Source organism: Coenobita brevimanus, chromosome 101 (genome assembly GCF_032717465.1).
Source record: "Coenobita brevimanus isolate Jiangsu-jjx chromosome 101, ASM3271746v2, whole genome shotgun sequence".
NCBI lineage: Eukaryota > Metazoa > Arthropoda > Malacostraca > Decapoda > Coenobitidae > Coenobita > Coenobita brevimanus.
The window spans coordinates 69,659,379-69,674,742 of NC_137054.1; the positions used below are offsets into that span (position 1 = coordinate 69,659,379).

A 15,364-nucleotide genomic window follows, 5' to 3' on the forward strand; every position below is an offset into this window, starting at 1 on the left:
ATGATTGCACTGGGATCAAGGGCTGTAGATCAGGGTGATCGAATAAGATTAGCCAACGTTATTTCTCAATTTCTTAGATTACCCAGCATCATTTCTCTCAATTTCTTAAACAGGTCTTAAGATTAACCAGCATCATCTCTCAATTTCTTAAGCTGTTTTTCTCCCCTCTGGTCCCAGGTCTCCCGAGGGCGCGAACTCCGCCCTCGGTTGCTCCATATAAGTCGCACTACACAGTCTGGTCAGCTGCCCTCGAGTCCTCAGTCAGAACGCCCTCCCTCCTCGCTCATACTCGGGTTTCCTCTCTCTCTGATTTTGTTGCTGTCTCCTGCATCTTTCACTGTCCGTATTATTTATGTATTTATTTATTTTTTTTACTTATCTACATTTTCTCCAGTCTTTTCGTCTCTCTCTCTCTCTCTCTCAGTGTCTGTTGACCCGCCCAAGCATTTTCAGACTTTTTCTTTTTCCCTTTAAAATTGTCATCAGCTTTCCCGCAAGTCAACACAGCCTCCCAAATTAACCTCACCTCATACGTATTTTCCCTTCACCACACACACAGACACAGACACAGACACACACACACACACACACACACACACACACACACACACACACACACACACACACACACACACACACACACACACACACACACACACACACACACACACACACACACACACACACACACACACACACACACACACACACACACACACACACACTCCCTCCCTCCTCTGCATTGCTTCACTCCCTTCAGCTCTTTGTGTGTGTGTGTGTGTGTGTGTGTGTGTGTGTGTGAAGCTGGCCGTGATGTGCGTTCCTGTCCAATTAAGCGGAATCTGTTGGGTAATGCCTGATTTCTCGGTAATTAACTGACTGCACGGGCCCTTTGTGTGATTATATTTGCATGTATAAGCTGGAGCGGCGGAGGAAGGTTGGTGTTGGTGCGGCCTGGCTGTGCTTGGTGGGGTGGAGATTGGTAGAGTAAGGGAGAAAGGTTCGTCTAGTATAGCACCACTTCTGCTTCTCACTCCCCTTTGCTGGCCTATCTTAAGCTGAGAGGAACTAGGTATCTTTCTCCTCTGCTATAATATTTTTCTGCATAATAGGGAGGACAGTGACGGACCTGTGTAAGTGTGAAGTTGAAGTATCGTTATAGTAGACGAACTTTTCTCCAGGACTGAACTAAGACGCCTGTTTTGTTGTTGTCGATGAAGGTGTTAAGGATGTGCCTGTATCCGAAGTTACCTGGCAGTGGGATGATGATGGCAATTAGGCTTCATTAATTTCCCTTGTAACGCTTGTGATCTAAACGTCTCCCCTCGGCTTTTGAGAGTTGTGTGGGATCTTCATGTATCATTTAAAGAGGGATTTTTGATGACTTGTAATATCCTAACCCAGAGTTGTTGACTGGCGTTTGTATATTGCTTGTTCATTAGCTGCGTTACTGAAGGAGGTAAGGAGCTACTTCGTTCGATGCCCTGGACGTGGGTGGAGTATTAAGGAACTGGACAGACGACTGGGTGTACTGGGCGAGGTAACTGGGATGGGGGAAGAGAAATTGACTGGGAGGAGTTTTGCTTATATTGAGGCACGACCAGTAACTGCATCAGGAGTCGCAGATTTTCGACCAATTGGCTCCTGTAACTAAGATTTAATTCTACAGGAAGAACTAGAATTATGGGAAGATCGTGTACTCCCCTTTCTTTGTCTCTCCTGGAAAAAATCATAGTTACGACCTGAAATTGATCGTAAGGGTATTTATGAGTCTGTCCTGATGAGGGAGTGTATTGCCTGGTGTAATCTGTGACTGGAGAGTGTACTGGGAGAGAGACAAACAGGACTGGTGGAGCGGAATCATGCCGAGGAGCTAACTGGTAATTTATGAGGTAACTGACGGTACTGGTTGGAGTAACAGAGAGAACTGGGGACTTTGGCCATCAGTAACTAGTGAGAGAAGTGGGGCCGCGTTGGGATGTCGGCTCGAGTGACTGAGATGAGTGTAATGGGAAGGGAAACTATTATACTGGGGGAACCGGTATACTGGGAGGGAAAATGGTATGCTGGGGGGAAAGAAGTTGGTATACTGGGGAGGAATTCTGGTACACTGGGAGGGGAACTGGTATACTGGGGAGGTGGTGTGATGTACTGGTCCCCCTAGGCTCCCCGTTCTTCTCCCCGGCCATACAACTTGGTGGGCTGGACCAACACGACAAACACACCAGGAGACCAACATGAAGACCTATCCAGAGACCACCCTCGCCATGCACCTCAGCCATCTCATCTGAGCTTACGTGTGGGTGTTGGGTGTGACATGGGTGGGTCTGTGAGTGTGGGGTGTGGACTGGTCTGTGAGTGTGGATAGGTGTGTAGGTGAGAGCTGTACAATAGATGTGTGGGTGTGGGGTGTGGGTAAGACTGTGAGTGTGGATGTTGGGGGTTCGTGTGAGTACTAGGATCTGTGTGTGTGTGTGTGTGTGTGTGTGTGTGTGTGTGTGTGTGTGTGTGTGTGTGTGTGTGTGTGTGGAGGCAAGTTTGCGAGGGTGGTCTCAGGAGGGTCTCGGCTAATTATATAATACTAAAGCTAATCAAGGTGAATGGTAATGATAACTTAAATAAATCAAAATGTAAATTGCAAACTACACATTTATTAATTCTTTCACAATAATAAAAACATAAGAAATTATAAAAATGAATATATTATATTATACTTGCAGACAGCCTGTTCATCCCGGCTAGCCAGGGGGGCGTCACTGTTTAGAAAAATAGTAGTAACTTTGTGACTAGAAAGACAATAATAATGACAAATTCATATATGAAAGAGGAATGGGCTGCATAATAATAATTTGAGATGCAAGTATGGTTACAAAGACAGTTTTCTTGTAGTTTGACGGGGCCTGGGGTAGCGGGGTGGGGCAGAGTGGGGTGTAGCTCCCCCTCACCCCACCCAGCTCTCTCCGGCGCGCCTCAAAGCGAATCTAATTACAATCTTAATTACACAATGATTATCATCTGACTATTGACATAAAACAATAAGAGACCCGAACCCTTTGAAATTTCGTTCGGGTCACTGACAAGTAAATTATCATTTTTTTGTTGTTTTTTTTTCACTTTTTGCCCTTTCCATGAGACTATATTATAATATTTTGGAGCGCCCAGAGGCGGGTTGGTAACTGAGTGGAGGCGGCCCTATGGCGGTGGCCTCTCCCGGCTGGGTCCGCTGGGGTCGCGTCACACTCCGTCCTTAACAAATATCTGCTTTTCCTATTGCGAATATTAGCTCTCGCGGCCAGGCGTGCACAAGCCAAGGGGAGGCCGACCGCTCCTTGTACTTGCCATTACCTCGATTTTGGCCTTGACTTGTTGAACAGTTTGGTTTGTGGTAATTTTGACCGAATGCAACACGAGCTGGACCTCCATCTGGCTTGCCCATGCCTGGACTTGGCGTATTGTTGCCTGTATTTGGCCTTGTTATGGTCTGGATCTGGCCTGGATTTGCGTCTCGACCGGGCCTTTAACACAGCCCGGGTGGAGAAGACACTCATACCACACGCCAATCCAGAACTACACAACAGTTAGGGTGAGTTTAAAAGGATCTTTGCAGACAGAATATGGGTTACACTACACCTGGTAGAAAGATTACCAAAATATTAGCCGTCATTCACACAGTCACCGAGAACGTCTGGAAACTAACACAGATATAACATTCAATATAAAACTTGCCGCGGTGCCGCCAGGGGGCCCGCGAGGCTGGTATGCTACATTGTATCTACTGGTCTACCCTCGTCTACCGTCGATATGGGAGATGAAACATGTAACAGCAAAATAGTCAACGTTATCCTCAAAGACCCTCCAAACCATCACCACTTCTGTAGTGGACTCGTTCGCTCGCTCACATTCTTCCTCCCTCGCTCACTCACACACTCTTTCTCGCTCTCTCTCTCTATTCACAAGCCTGTCACCTCATGCACACTTTCCCTAATCACCCTCGAGCCCATCTTGTCACCTTAGTGTGGCCTCCGCGTGACCTGAGTGCCAGCAGGTGCCAGCCAGAGACCCTGAGGTATACCAGAGACCACCCAACTCCCACCATCTTGGGTCCAGAGCCGCCCCACATGTCCAGGTTCGGAATTGTGTGTCCTTGTCTCCCGGGGATTTCTTTTCTCATCACCTTCTTGCCATCTCCTGACGGTTTTTTTCGGCACAGGATTGACTTGGAACTGGAGGGGTTAGATGTAGTCTTAATAAACCCCTCCAATACGAGAGACGTTTCGTGAGCTAAATAAAATCGTCTGGTGTCGGCAAGAAGGAAGTAAAGAAAGGACACCACCTAGATTGCATGGTTGAACAGTAATTGCAATATCAGGTCAAATGAGGTTCTTCAGTGGCACTCTTCAACATCGAGGTATTTGGCCACAAGAGGTATGACTGACCTGTTTCAGCTTTGGGTGTATCAGGTCATTTTTTTTTCTTTTTTTTTGGTGACCTAATGAACTTTTGAGGTATTCACTGTAGCATGTTTGTTCTAACCTGACGAAGATCCCTAACCCATTTCAGCTCAGTTGATGGCCAGGTGTTGTCAGATTGGAGGGTCGTTTTGGCTTGTAACCAGGGAAACTCATTCCTGCTTTTAACCAGAAAGCTTATCAAATTTTCATGCAACCACAACTTCGTAATCAAGTTGTGGAGATGGCTCAGTTCCATCAGGTGAAAACAAACCGAATACAGTATGTCACAAAACCTCAGCATATCAGGTGGATCTGGAGGTAAAAATGAGGAAGTTGACATGGTCTGCAACGTGCCAGGGTCCCCAGTGCCAGCGGGTGCCATCAGCCTGGGAGGCGGTGTGGCAGGGCGAGGTAGGTCACCCCCTCCCACCCCGCCACACACTCCCTCAACACGGCTCTGGGCAGGATACCTCGAAGTCCAATTTCTTTGCTTCTTAAATTATTCATAAATTTAGAGATTTATAGAATGAACTATGTTTTTTAACAGTAGCGTGGTTAAGGTCTAATTAGGTTAATTATATGTTAAGTTTTTAGAGTCCCTTGTAAAGACTGGCACGGAAGTCTCCCTATAAGGTTAACAAGATTGGGTGTATATTTGTACTGGACCGCTACTGCACTCGTCTATCACACATCGTATCACAAAATTATTTAGTTTTCGTACCTTAAGAGAAACCGTTCCGGTTAGTTAATAGTTGTACACGTAAGAAAAATATATATGCCATATTTGTTAATGATAATAAAGAGTACATATTGTACAACAATGTAATCATATCCATGCTTACAACAAGTGTGAACAATCTTTGCCACGTCTACGATAGAGGAACCCTCATAATGTTCTTTCAAACATAACCTATGTACAGATTCACAACCTTCGGCTTTAAAAAATCTTCCTTCCATGTACCGTAGTCCGATTAGCCTTGGGCAGCTCTGCATTGTTCTATGAAACATGGGCATATTCGTCTTTATACTATGAACCAAAAGCGTCTATACCTGAGGCAGTACAAAATTATAAAAGGTGAAGGATAATGGCAGGTGGTGTCAGATCTGGTGGTGCGGGTGTGGGCGGCGGCGACCAGCAGCCAGCTGCCCCGCCCACACGCCCACGCCCGCCGGTCCTCCTGCTGGGACCACACGCTCAACTTGAGGCGACACCTTTTGATTTTGTTCGGTGGCGGGAGGTGGGGACGACGGTAGGCTGCTGGCGCCGGGCAGACCCGCCCTCCTCTAGTTGGCCACCAGCAGGTGCTGCTGGTACTGGGAGGCTGGGTACACGCCCATCACGCCATCGTTCAGCGCTGTCGCTTTGTCACTCGCACCCATGGATGCGGCGGCTGGAGCTGCTCCGCCCATGATACTGCCACTCACAGGTTCGTAGGTATACAATGGCGGGATCTTAGGGCCGGGTGCCTGCTGGCTGGTTGGCGGCAACAGGTCAGTGATGAAGGACGGTGAGGTGAAGCCCGGTTCGAACATGCCACGGCCCCAGGGGTTGTAGGCCCCGCCCCCTGGGGCACCTCCAGGGAAGTATACTCCTTGGGGTTCCAGGGGAGGGTTGGGGCTGAGTGAGCGAGGCCTGGACGGGGGGAACTGACTGCCGAACCCGGCCGTCGCTACTGCTACTGCTTGCTGTTGTTGTTGCTGTTGCTGTTGCACGTGTTGCTGTTGCTGGATCATCTGGCGCTGCTTGATGTAGTGAGAGAACTCTGTGGGCGACATGCGGTTGGCACGCTTAGTGCTTGTCTTTAGCTTAGTGGAACCGAACTTGGTCTGGGCGAAGGTTGCAGTCGTGAATGTGAGAGGGGCGGAGCTCTTGTTGAGGAAGGCGTTGATGGGCGACGCCTCCCGCTGCTTGAAGGGCGGCGTGGGTGAACTGGCGGAGTATGGCGACGTCGACTTTGGGCTGATCGACACGTTGCTGAGGGACGAACTCAGGTTGTCAATGGGCTTGAAACACTGAGCCTCTGGGTTGAACGTTTTGGTTACCTCCTTGTCAAGGTTCTCCTCCTGTGTGGCAGATTCTGCAGCCTCTGAGTACAGAATCTTGATCTGACCTTTCTCCCCAATCCTGTAGGACACCTCACCGGGGTCGACCCAGACAGCCAGGTCCTCAGGAAGGTTGTCCTTGATCTCACGGATTTCCATGCCTGCCTCTCTCGCTGCCTTTTCCAACACGGGGTCGATGGGGTCCCCAGCCTTAAGGCAGCGATAGGCAGAACCCTTCATGGGCTTGTCGGGGTACCAGTGTCCCTCAAATTTGTCCTTGAGTGCCTTCTCCAGCTCCTCGCCGAAGATGTTGACTCTCCGGCGCGGCAGTTTGTTGTACATGTAAGAGATGACGAAGTTGAGCGCCACCTGGATCTCAAGGTGCATGGTGGGGGCTTGTGAGGGTGAGTCTGAGAGTTCGAGGACGACGTGATGGGGGTTGAAACGCTGAGGGGAGGCGCAGTCTGGTGGTACGGCTGGATACTGATGGCTGCCTCGGGGGGCCACTCCTGCTGCTGTCTCACACACGTCCTGTAGGAGAACAAGGCGTCTTAGTCATTTACAGAAACCACACTGAGACACACACACACACACACACACACACACACACACACACACACACACACACACACACACACACACACACACACACACACACACACACACACACACACACACACACACACACACACACACACACACACACACACACACACACACACACACACACACACAGGCTCCCACCAACAATAGGCTATCAAGGGGAACAATAGGCACAGTTTGTAAAGAAGATGTTGGCTTTATAACCCGACATTTGTGCATAAGAGGTGCCGAGAATTTAGCAGAGACTGCGCTAATCTTTTCACCCACACCCACAGCTCCGTGCTTATTCAGGGCGCTTGAAAAGTCTGTGTGGAAGAAGACACTGCAGCACATAACACTGCCACACCACAAATCGCAATACATTCTCTCAAACACACCGCACACTTCCATACCACATGACACACTACCACACCACACATTAGCACACACTACCATACCTCACTCAAGCACACCACGCACAACCGCACCTTACACAACGACACTAAATACTACCACACCTCACACAAGCACACCACACACCACCACACCTCACCAAAGCACGCCACACACTACCACACCTCACATAAACGCACCACACACTTCCACACCTCAACCAAACACACCAAACTAACACACCCCACCCAAGCACACCAAACACTACCACACCTCACCAAAGCACACACTACCACACCCCACACTACGGATTACACAGGCTACTGCAACACCACACCTCACAGTCACTCCTCCCTCTGCCACACCTCACGTCTCCCACTGCAGAGCGTCTTTTCAAACACCTTGTATAATACCGCTAAGGTCACGAACCCCTTTGACCTTCAGGCTGCGATCAATGAAACTGCCAGGATCTTAAACTGCGGCGAGAGGTCCCAGGAGGAAGGGTGAATGTGGACTCAAATATTTATTCTTTCTCTGTCCCCTTACACGTGTGGTGCGGTACTTCTCTGCGTGCATTCGGTTTGGGAATTTCAGATATGTCGTTCTTCTTTCCATTTTGTTCTCTACTTTAATTCTACCTTTGCAGAATCTAACTACTGTATTCATTTGTGTATCTGTCAGTCTGTGTCGTAATGATCACTAATTCATCTGTCTCTTTATCTGTCTGTAGCTTATCAATTTTCGGGCTGTGTTACAAAGATGAGGCTAACTTAGTGCCTTAGTTTTTTTTTTATATCAAAGTTCAGAATAACCACGCTCATTGTGTGTGTGTGTGTGTGTGTGTGTGTGTGTGTGTGTGTGTGTGTGTGTGTGTGTGTGTGTGTGTGTGTGTGTGTGTGTGTGTGTGTGCTGGCATGCTTGTACGCAGTATGTATGCGAATGAGCTGCTTTGTATGAAAGGTGCGTGCGAATGAATTGGTACGCGTGTGAGGTGCATGTACAGTAAATATGTTGCTTAGCCTTTCACGTGTATGTAAATGTAAAAATGCTTCCTAGCGTATGCGAGGTGCGTGTGTGGATACAAGCCCTTGTCCTTATAAGTCTCTGAAGGTAAGAACAGCATATAAACTCCTTAGACAGTCCTACAGCCCGAGGACGTATCATTAATTCATACATCCTTCGCACAATATATTTTTTTGTTTCTAAGGGATATTTTCCGTCTATAGGTCTTGCACACAAACTTTGGCCGTAATTTTTGCCTTCTTGTAGTTTCATTCACGTAGATCAGTGACGGAAAAAGACAGTATTTTAGCTCTACATCTTTTCCTTGGCACTTCTTTGTTACTAGTATCGTATTCTAGTGTTAGTCTCCTGTTACAGCTCAGCATTCAGGTTGGAGAGGTGGCGGTGTTAGGCCAAGGTATAGTCCTTACTTAGCCCATCACAGAAGGAGGTCTCCGTAAATTGAATAAAGTCCTCTGGTAGTAAGAAGAAAGAAACTAAACGACGTCCTCAAGCTGTAGATGTTAAGAGTACTTCCAAGGAGATAAGAAGGCTATAAGGTGACGATAAGAAGAAGCCTTGTACCCAGTTTGTTATATAAGGACTAGAAGCTGTAATTAGTCTCTTAAACTTACAAAACCAGGGTTCTGAAGTTGCAGTCTTGTTATGCGGTGAGTACGTTCCAAAAGTCTGAATGGATCATCGAAACTGTGGGCAAATTTTGTCTGTTTAACAAATTTGTCTGTGTCTATCTGTCAGTCTACCTATCTGTCAGTCTGTCTATCTATCTGTGTTTAACCGTCTATCTATCTGTTCATCTATTTCTCTCTTTTTTTTTTTTATGTGTTTATCGTCTCGTTTAGCAGGTTGTGGCATTGTGTATAAGTGTCAGTCCTTTCAATTCTACGAGCTTAATTTTTTCTTTTTTCAGAGCATTGGATTCATGTATTATTGTGCTTAGGAACAGACTGAGAAAGTGCTGTCTCGTCACCAGGGCCAGGGTCGATCAGATATACTCCTTTTGGCTAACTGTGCCCTCTGATTCATAGCTTTATATCATGTATTTTTACGACTCTGTGTCACGTTTAACGCCTACGAGTGAGGGGGGTAAATCTGAAGTGTTTTAGGAAAGTATTATTAACTCGCAAAGTCGTCCTGTTATTCCTATATTCATGTTTTGTTTTTATTACAACTTATCAGTGGATGGAAAGGGAATCTGATCGTGAGTTAGGTGAATGGTTTCGTGAGGAGAATTTGTTGAACGGTGGACTGTGGTGGAGGAGAGAGAGAGAGAGAGAGAGAGAGAGAGAGAGAGAGAGAGAGAGAGAGAGAGAGAGAGACTGTGGGCAAGGTCAAAGAGGGTGTTGAAGAGAGCGGACCGGGAAGGAATGAAGGACTATCATTTTAGCTTGATTAGCACGTTGAGGCCTTTCTCTTTGCTCGCACTTTGATTGAAACTGGCAAGACATGACACCACGAAGACGACAGACCAAACAGATAAACAGCCAGATAGATACGCAGTTTAATAATTCAACTGTCAAGATAAGTTGATGATGATGATGATGATACGACTTTCTCCTCTTCACCCAGCCAGCTTGATGAGGACCCAAGCTATCCCATGATTCAAACAGCTATTCTTGTCGGTGTTCCCAGGCAACCAAGGCCGAGGCAGCAACAAACAAACCATCTGCAGTTGCGGGAGTGTAAAGTGCCCCGGGGAGGGTCGAGGATAAAAAGTGTGATAGGAAGTGAAAGATAATCTGCAGTTGTTTTGGCAGAACAACAAGCCAGCGGTATTGTGAAGGAAAACAGGCAGCGAAGTCACGAAGTTTCTGTTAATTAATTTCACCACTGCGACCAGCGATGAATTCTGAAATTAGAGGTCGTATGTTTCTACCTGTAATCGAAGAATGGAATGCAAACCCCACATTATTGGAGGCCATTGTAGGAAGTCATTTGTAAAACACCTGTGGTTATTAAGAGCCCGCAGTCAGCAGCCATACAGAAAGGCCCAGTACTTTCCATCAGCATAACATACTTGAAAATTCATCATAAAAAAAATTAGGGTTTTGCGTCTTACTTTGCGATTTCACGTCAGGCATACGACCCAGCATATTATAAACCTGTTCAGAATGGTTGGTACTTGAAAGCACTTAGGTCAATCGGTTAAACTTTTTTCCTCTCTCCTGGCGAACACTGGTTTCACATAAGACTCTCAGTGATAACATTACACGTATAGACACTCATGCACACAAGCGTTTTTCGTGACTTATTGGTATAAATTTACTGTTGCGGAATGTAAAGTTTGAGAGTGAGGGCGATAACTGGGAATTTGGGATGAGGTGGGGATGAGGGAGGAGTGTGTAGCGGGGGCGAGATGAGGGAGTGGACAAGGGGTGGAAGGTGAGTGGGTGGAGTGGAACAGCTGGGAGGTAGAACAGAAGTGCGCAGGGGAAGGGAATGAAATGTCGAAGGTGACTGGGGAAGCGAGGTAGTAACGCTTGGAAGGGGAGGGTGCATTGAAGAGGAGAGGTGGGGAGGGAGGGGATGAGTAGAGGCGGTGGAAGAGGACAGCTAGAAAGAAGGGGGGTCGAGGTGAGGGGCGTGGTGCGGGAGCGAGGTGGGGGGTGGTATGAGGGGCGGGGGAGGTGGAGGTGAAAGGCAGGGGGGCTGGGGGGCGTGGAGGTTCGGCCTTGACCGTGGCAAGGGCGACGCTCCCTTCAGGGTGGGAATAATATTAGTGTTCACGCAATGCCCTGCCTACCCTTCCCCCCTCCTGACACCGCCTGACACCACACACTGACACGAAAACATACTTCCTGACACAGTGTATGACATCACACGATCTGACACTAAACTGCACATACTACATACATACTGACACGACCTGACACAACCACACATACTTCTCGCCACTAGACACAAACACGACAAAACATACATCCTGACACACTAAATGACACAGTGGATGACACGATCTGACACTAAGCAACACGTACTGGAAGACACATGATCTGACACTAAACAACACACATTCGTAACACTACACACTGACGTACATAATCACATGCTTCCTTACAGTATGACTCACACCGCACTGACACGCGGAATGACACAACAGAAAACATACTACTTATCGGAACAGTCTGACGTAGGCTAATACTACCACATACTGGCTGACACACTGGCAAACTCTACCTGACACACTGGCTGACGCAATCGTGGCTGACACAACGCTGATTCGACCCCCTGAGTGACACATAATGCGGTGTCAGCAAAATGGGAAGGAATGGAAAGTGAAGAAATTGAAGGAGGAAGAAGCCAGAAAAAGAGAAAAATATAAAAGGAAAAGGAGGAATAAAAAAGGGAAAGGTAAGATGGAAATAGGAACAAAGTAGGAAGCAAAGAAAGAATATAAGACAGATAGATAGATAGACAGATACATAGATGGATGGATAGATAGATAGATAAGAAAGAATAAAACCATGTCAGAACGATACCAATAAAGGAAATAAAAGAAAATAGACAAGAATGGAAGAATACAGATAAAATATGGAAAGAATATAAAGGGTAAGAAAAATGAGAGAATGAAAGAAAGGTGATGACGATGATGATGACAGCTTGCGACACAGAATGACCTTGACGCCTCTCAGTCCGCAGCCTGTACACACACACACACACACACACACACACACACACACACGGAACCGGCCGGCTTGCGTGTTCCTATCCTCGCCTGATGACTCTGGCTTTGGCTTCATGCATAAATTAACACTTCAAAGGACGAATGAAAAGAGATGAAAACAGGACAGCGGGAAAATTAGAGATTGAAAAGAAGGAAGAAGGATGACAATAATGAAAAAGAATAAAAATACAATAGTGAATTAAAGAATAAGCTGTAAATAATAATAATAATAATAATAATAATAATAAAAGTCCTTGTCATGTCTCCACCTGTTTAACAATATTTTTTTTTCATTATTCTGGTCTTAATTTTTCCCCTTTCCCTATTTTCTTACTTCCATGTTTTATATCTCTCTTTCTCCCTCCTTCCTTTCCTCTCTCTCCTCTTCAGACTTTCCCTCCTCTTTTCTCCGCATCTCTTTCTTCTTCCTTCTCCCTGTCCTTCTTTACACTTCATAACTCCTTCTTTCTTCCTCTCTCTCCAGTGCCTCCCTTTCGTTCTCCCCTTTCCCTTTAACACATTGCCCTTTCCAACTTCCTCACTTCCTTATCACTCACTCATTTCCCCTCTCACTTTCCTGTTTAGTCTGTCTGTCTAGGCTGGCAGGTGAATATTGCGTTTCCGCCTATCTATCCTTCTGTTTACTCTCTCTCTCTCTCTTTCTTTCTTTGCAATTCCTTCCTGTTTACAAGACCCCACTTTATGTAACCCCCCCCCCGACAACTCCCAAGGGCCCCTAGCAGCTGAATCAGGCTGTGTGTGTGTGTGTGTGTGTGTGTGTGTGTGTGTGTGTGTGTGTGTGTGTGTGTGTATTTATCTTTGTCTGTACACGTGTGCGTGTGTGTGAGTGGGTGAGTGTGTACGTGTCAGCGTGCGTGTGCGTTTAAGTATCTGTGTGTGTGTGTGTGTGTGTGTGTGTGTGTGTGTGTGTGTGTGTGTGTGTGTGTGTGTGTGTGTGTGTACACAGATGTATTTAGTATACTAAAATGAATGTGTGTGTATTTATTGAAGTGAGTGTGTGGGTAAATGTCTAAGTGCAAGTTGGTGTGTGTAAGTTTTGTGTGTATATCAATTTGTGTGTGAGTGCAGTTGTGTATGTTCGTGTGTATAGCACTGAAGACTCGAAATTGCACCGAGATATTGAAGAAGAAGAAAGATACTAGAAAATACAGTCAAATATCATCTAATTCTTTCTCCTTAAATAACCCATAGTATAGGAATAAGATTTGTGATCATGAAATTACAATTCTTTAATAATTCAGATTCATTTTAATTTATTTATGGTGTGTTTGAGTCGGTTTGTGTATGTGAAAATTCCATTGCAGTATCTGTTTGTCCTCTCTCTCTCTCTCTCTCTCTCTCTCTCTCTCTCTCTCATATTCTGGATGTAGGGCAAACAAACTCAGTCTGGTCGTCAGCGTAAACACATATCGAAACATATCGGTACAACACACACACACACACACACACACACACACACACACACACACACACACACCGATGTTTTCACTTATGTGTGATACATGTTCTCAATTTTCTACATTACGTTATCAAGTTATTCGTATCTTGGTTTAACGCTACATTTTAAAGAGTAACTGATGTAACTTAACGCTACTTTATGGATATTATATAAAGCGAGGAGGGTTTTAGAGCGCCATTCCGTCCCTTTTTGCACGTCTACTTTCTCTTAACGCACTTCCTTTCTTAAATTTTAGATATCACAGTCCATACTAACATCAGTATTTCACAGTCATGTCTTCTGCATATCCTTCCTTTACTCTTCCTCCCTCCTTCATTCCCCTCGTATCAGTTCCTTTTCTTGCCTGTCCTCTGGGTTTTGGTATATCTCAATTCTGCCATCATATTCTCAGCCTAACCATCCTTCCTTCTCCTGACGACTCATTCCTACTACCTGATATTCAAAGCCCGTGCTCATAATTCCTGTTTTTTTATTTTTTTATTTCCCCTCTCATTTGCATATTTTCGTTCCTTCCCTACCCCCGTAATGAAAATACTACCATCTTTGATTCTCTCTTTCTCTCTCTCTCTCTCTCTCTCTTTCTCTAGGATTTGATGACGTCAGAGTTGTGTAAGACAGGTGTGTGTATGGTATCAGGTGTAGAACAAACTCACGTGAGACTGGTCAGCTTATTTTGTGTAACCTGAAACACACACACACACACACACACACACACACACACACACACACACACACACACACACACACACACACACACACACACACACACACACACACACACACACACACACACACACACACACGTAACTGTTTCCATGTTCTGTATGTTATAATTATGAATATTCACACACAGTTTTCCTTAGCTAGATACTCACGGTAATACATCCCAGTGTGTACATGGTCACGCACACAGCCCCTCACATGAGCAACATATCACTCTTACACACACAAGAACACGCACATAACCTAGATACGAATCGCATTTAACTTTATTTACCCACAGACACACGCGCACACACTAATTCAGTCTGTTTAATATTATCACACACACACACACACACACACACACACACACACACACACAAAACCCTGCATATATTTATAATAATACTGTACGTAAATGCACTGAAATAAGCTGGACCTGATGGATCACTCACACACAACTCCCCCCCCCCGTCTCTCTCTCTCTCTCTCTCTCTCTCTCTCTCTCTCTCTCTCATACACATTATCCCAAATCTACCGCACACATGTACCTTATTTTTCATCCACTTCTCACCCATTTGTTTCATCAAGTTCAGTGCCATACCGCTTCATTCTACATTCATTTACCAACCATCCTTGTAAAAAGTTATCTAGCGACTTATACTACACCAGTCATCCACTTCCCTACCACTCCTTGTCATCCACCATCCATTCCCTGACTAATTACTCACCACCTCCTCTCATGCTACTGACTTTCAGGTTATTTGCTCTCCTCCTTCGCCAGTTCAGTTCACAAACCAACCAGTCCCTCACTACTGACCCGCAAGTACAACTCATCCATCTCAACTCCTGGTCATCCATTTGCTTGTAAAGTCACCCTCCAGTCGCCATCAGAAATCACCCAATTCCACACCAGTTCTGTCATCCACTTCTCAAACACTCGCCGCTCTCATTAATCCGTTCTCTTTCCGGTCACATCAATCCACCTCAGAAATCACCCAAGTCTTCAACAGTTTCACCCCATTT

At 45.9% G+C, this 15,364-nt stretch overlaps 1 protein-coding gene across 2 annotated transcripts in view; it reads right to left on the reverse strand.

Moving 5' to 3' along the window:
• Nucleotides 1-2,631: 2,631 nt before the first annotated feature.
• The window catches only part of LOC145415092 (protein Tob1-like), a 214,891-nt gene continuing 202,158 nt past the window's right edge, over nucleotides 2,632-15,364 (reverse strand). For both annotated transcript variants that reach the window (XM_080284506.1, XM_080284505.1), the window contains exon 2: nucleotides 2,632-7,025. In XM_080284506.1, coding sequence (XP_080140632.1) covers nucleotides 5,736-6,881 — 1,146 coding nt within the window. In that variant the 5' untranslated portion in view covers nucleotides 6,882-7,025 and the 3' untranslated portion in view covers nucleotides 2,632-5,735. The remainder of the gene's footprint in view (nucleotides 7,026-15,364) is intronic.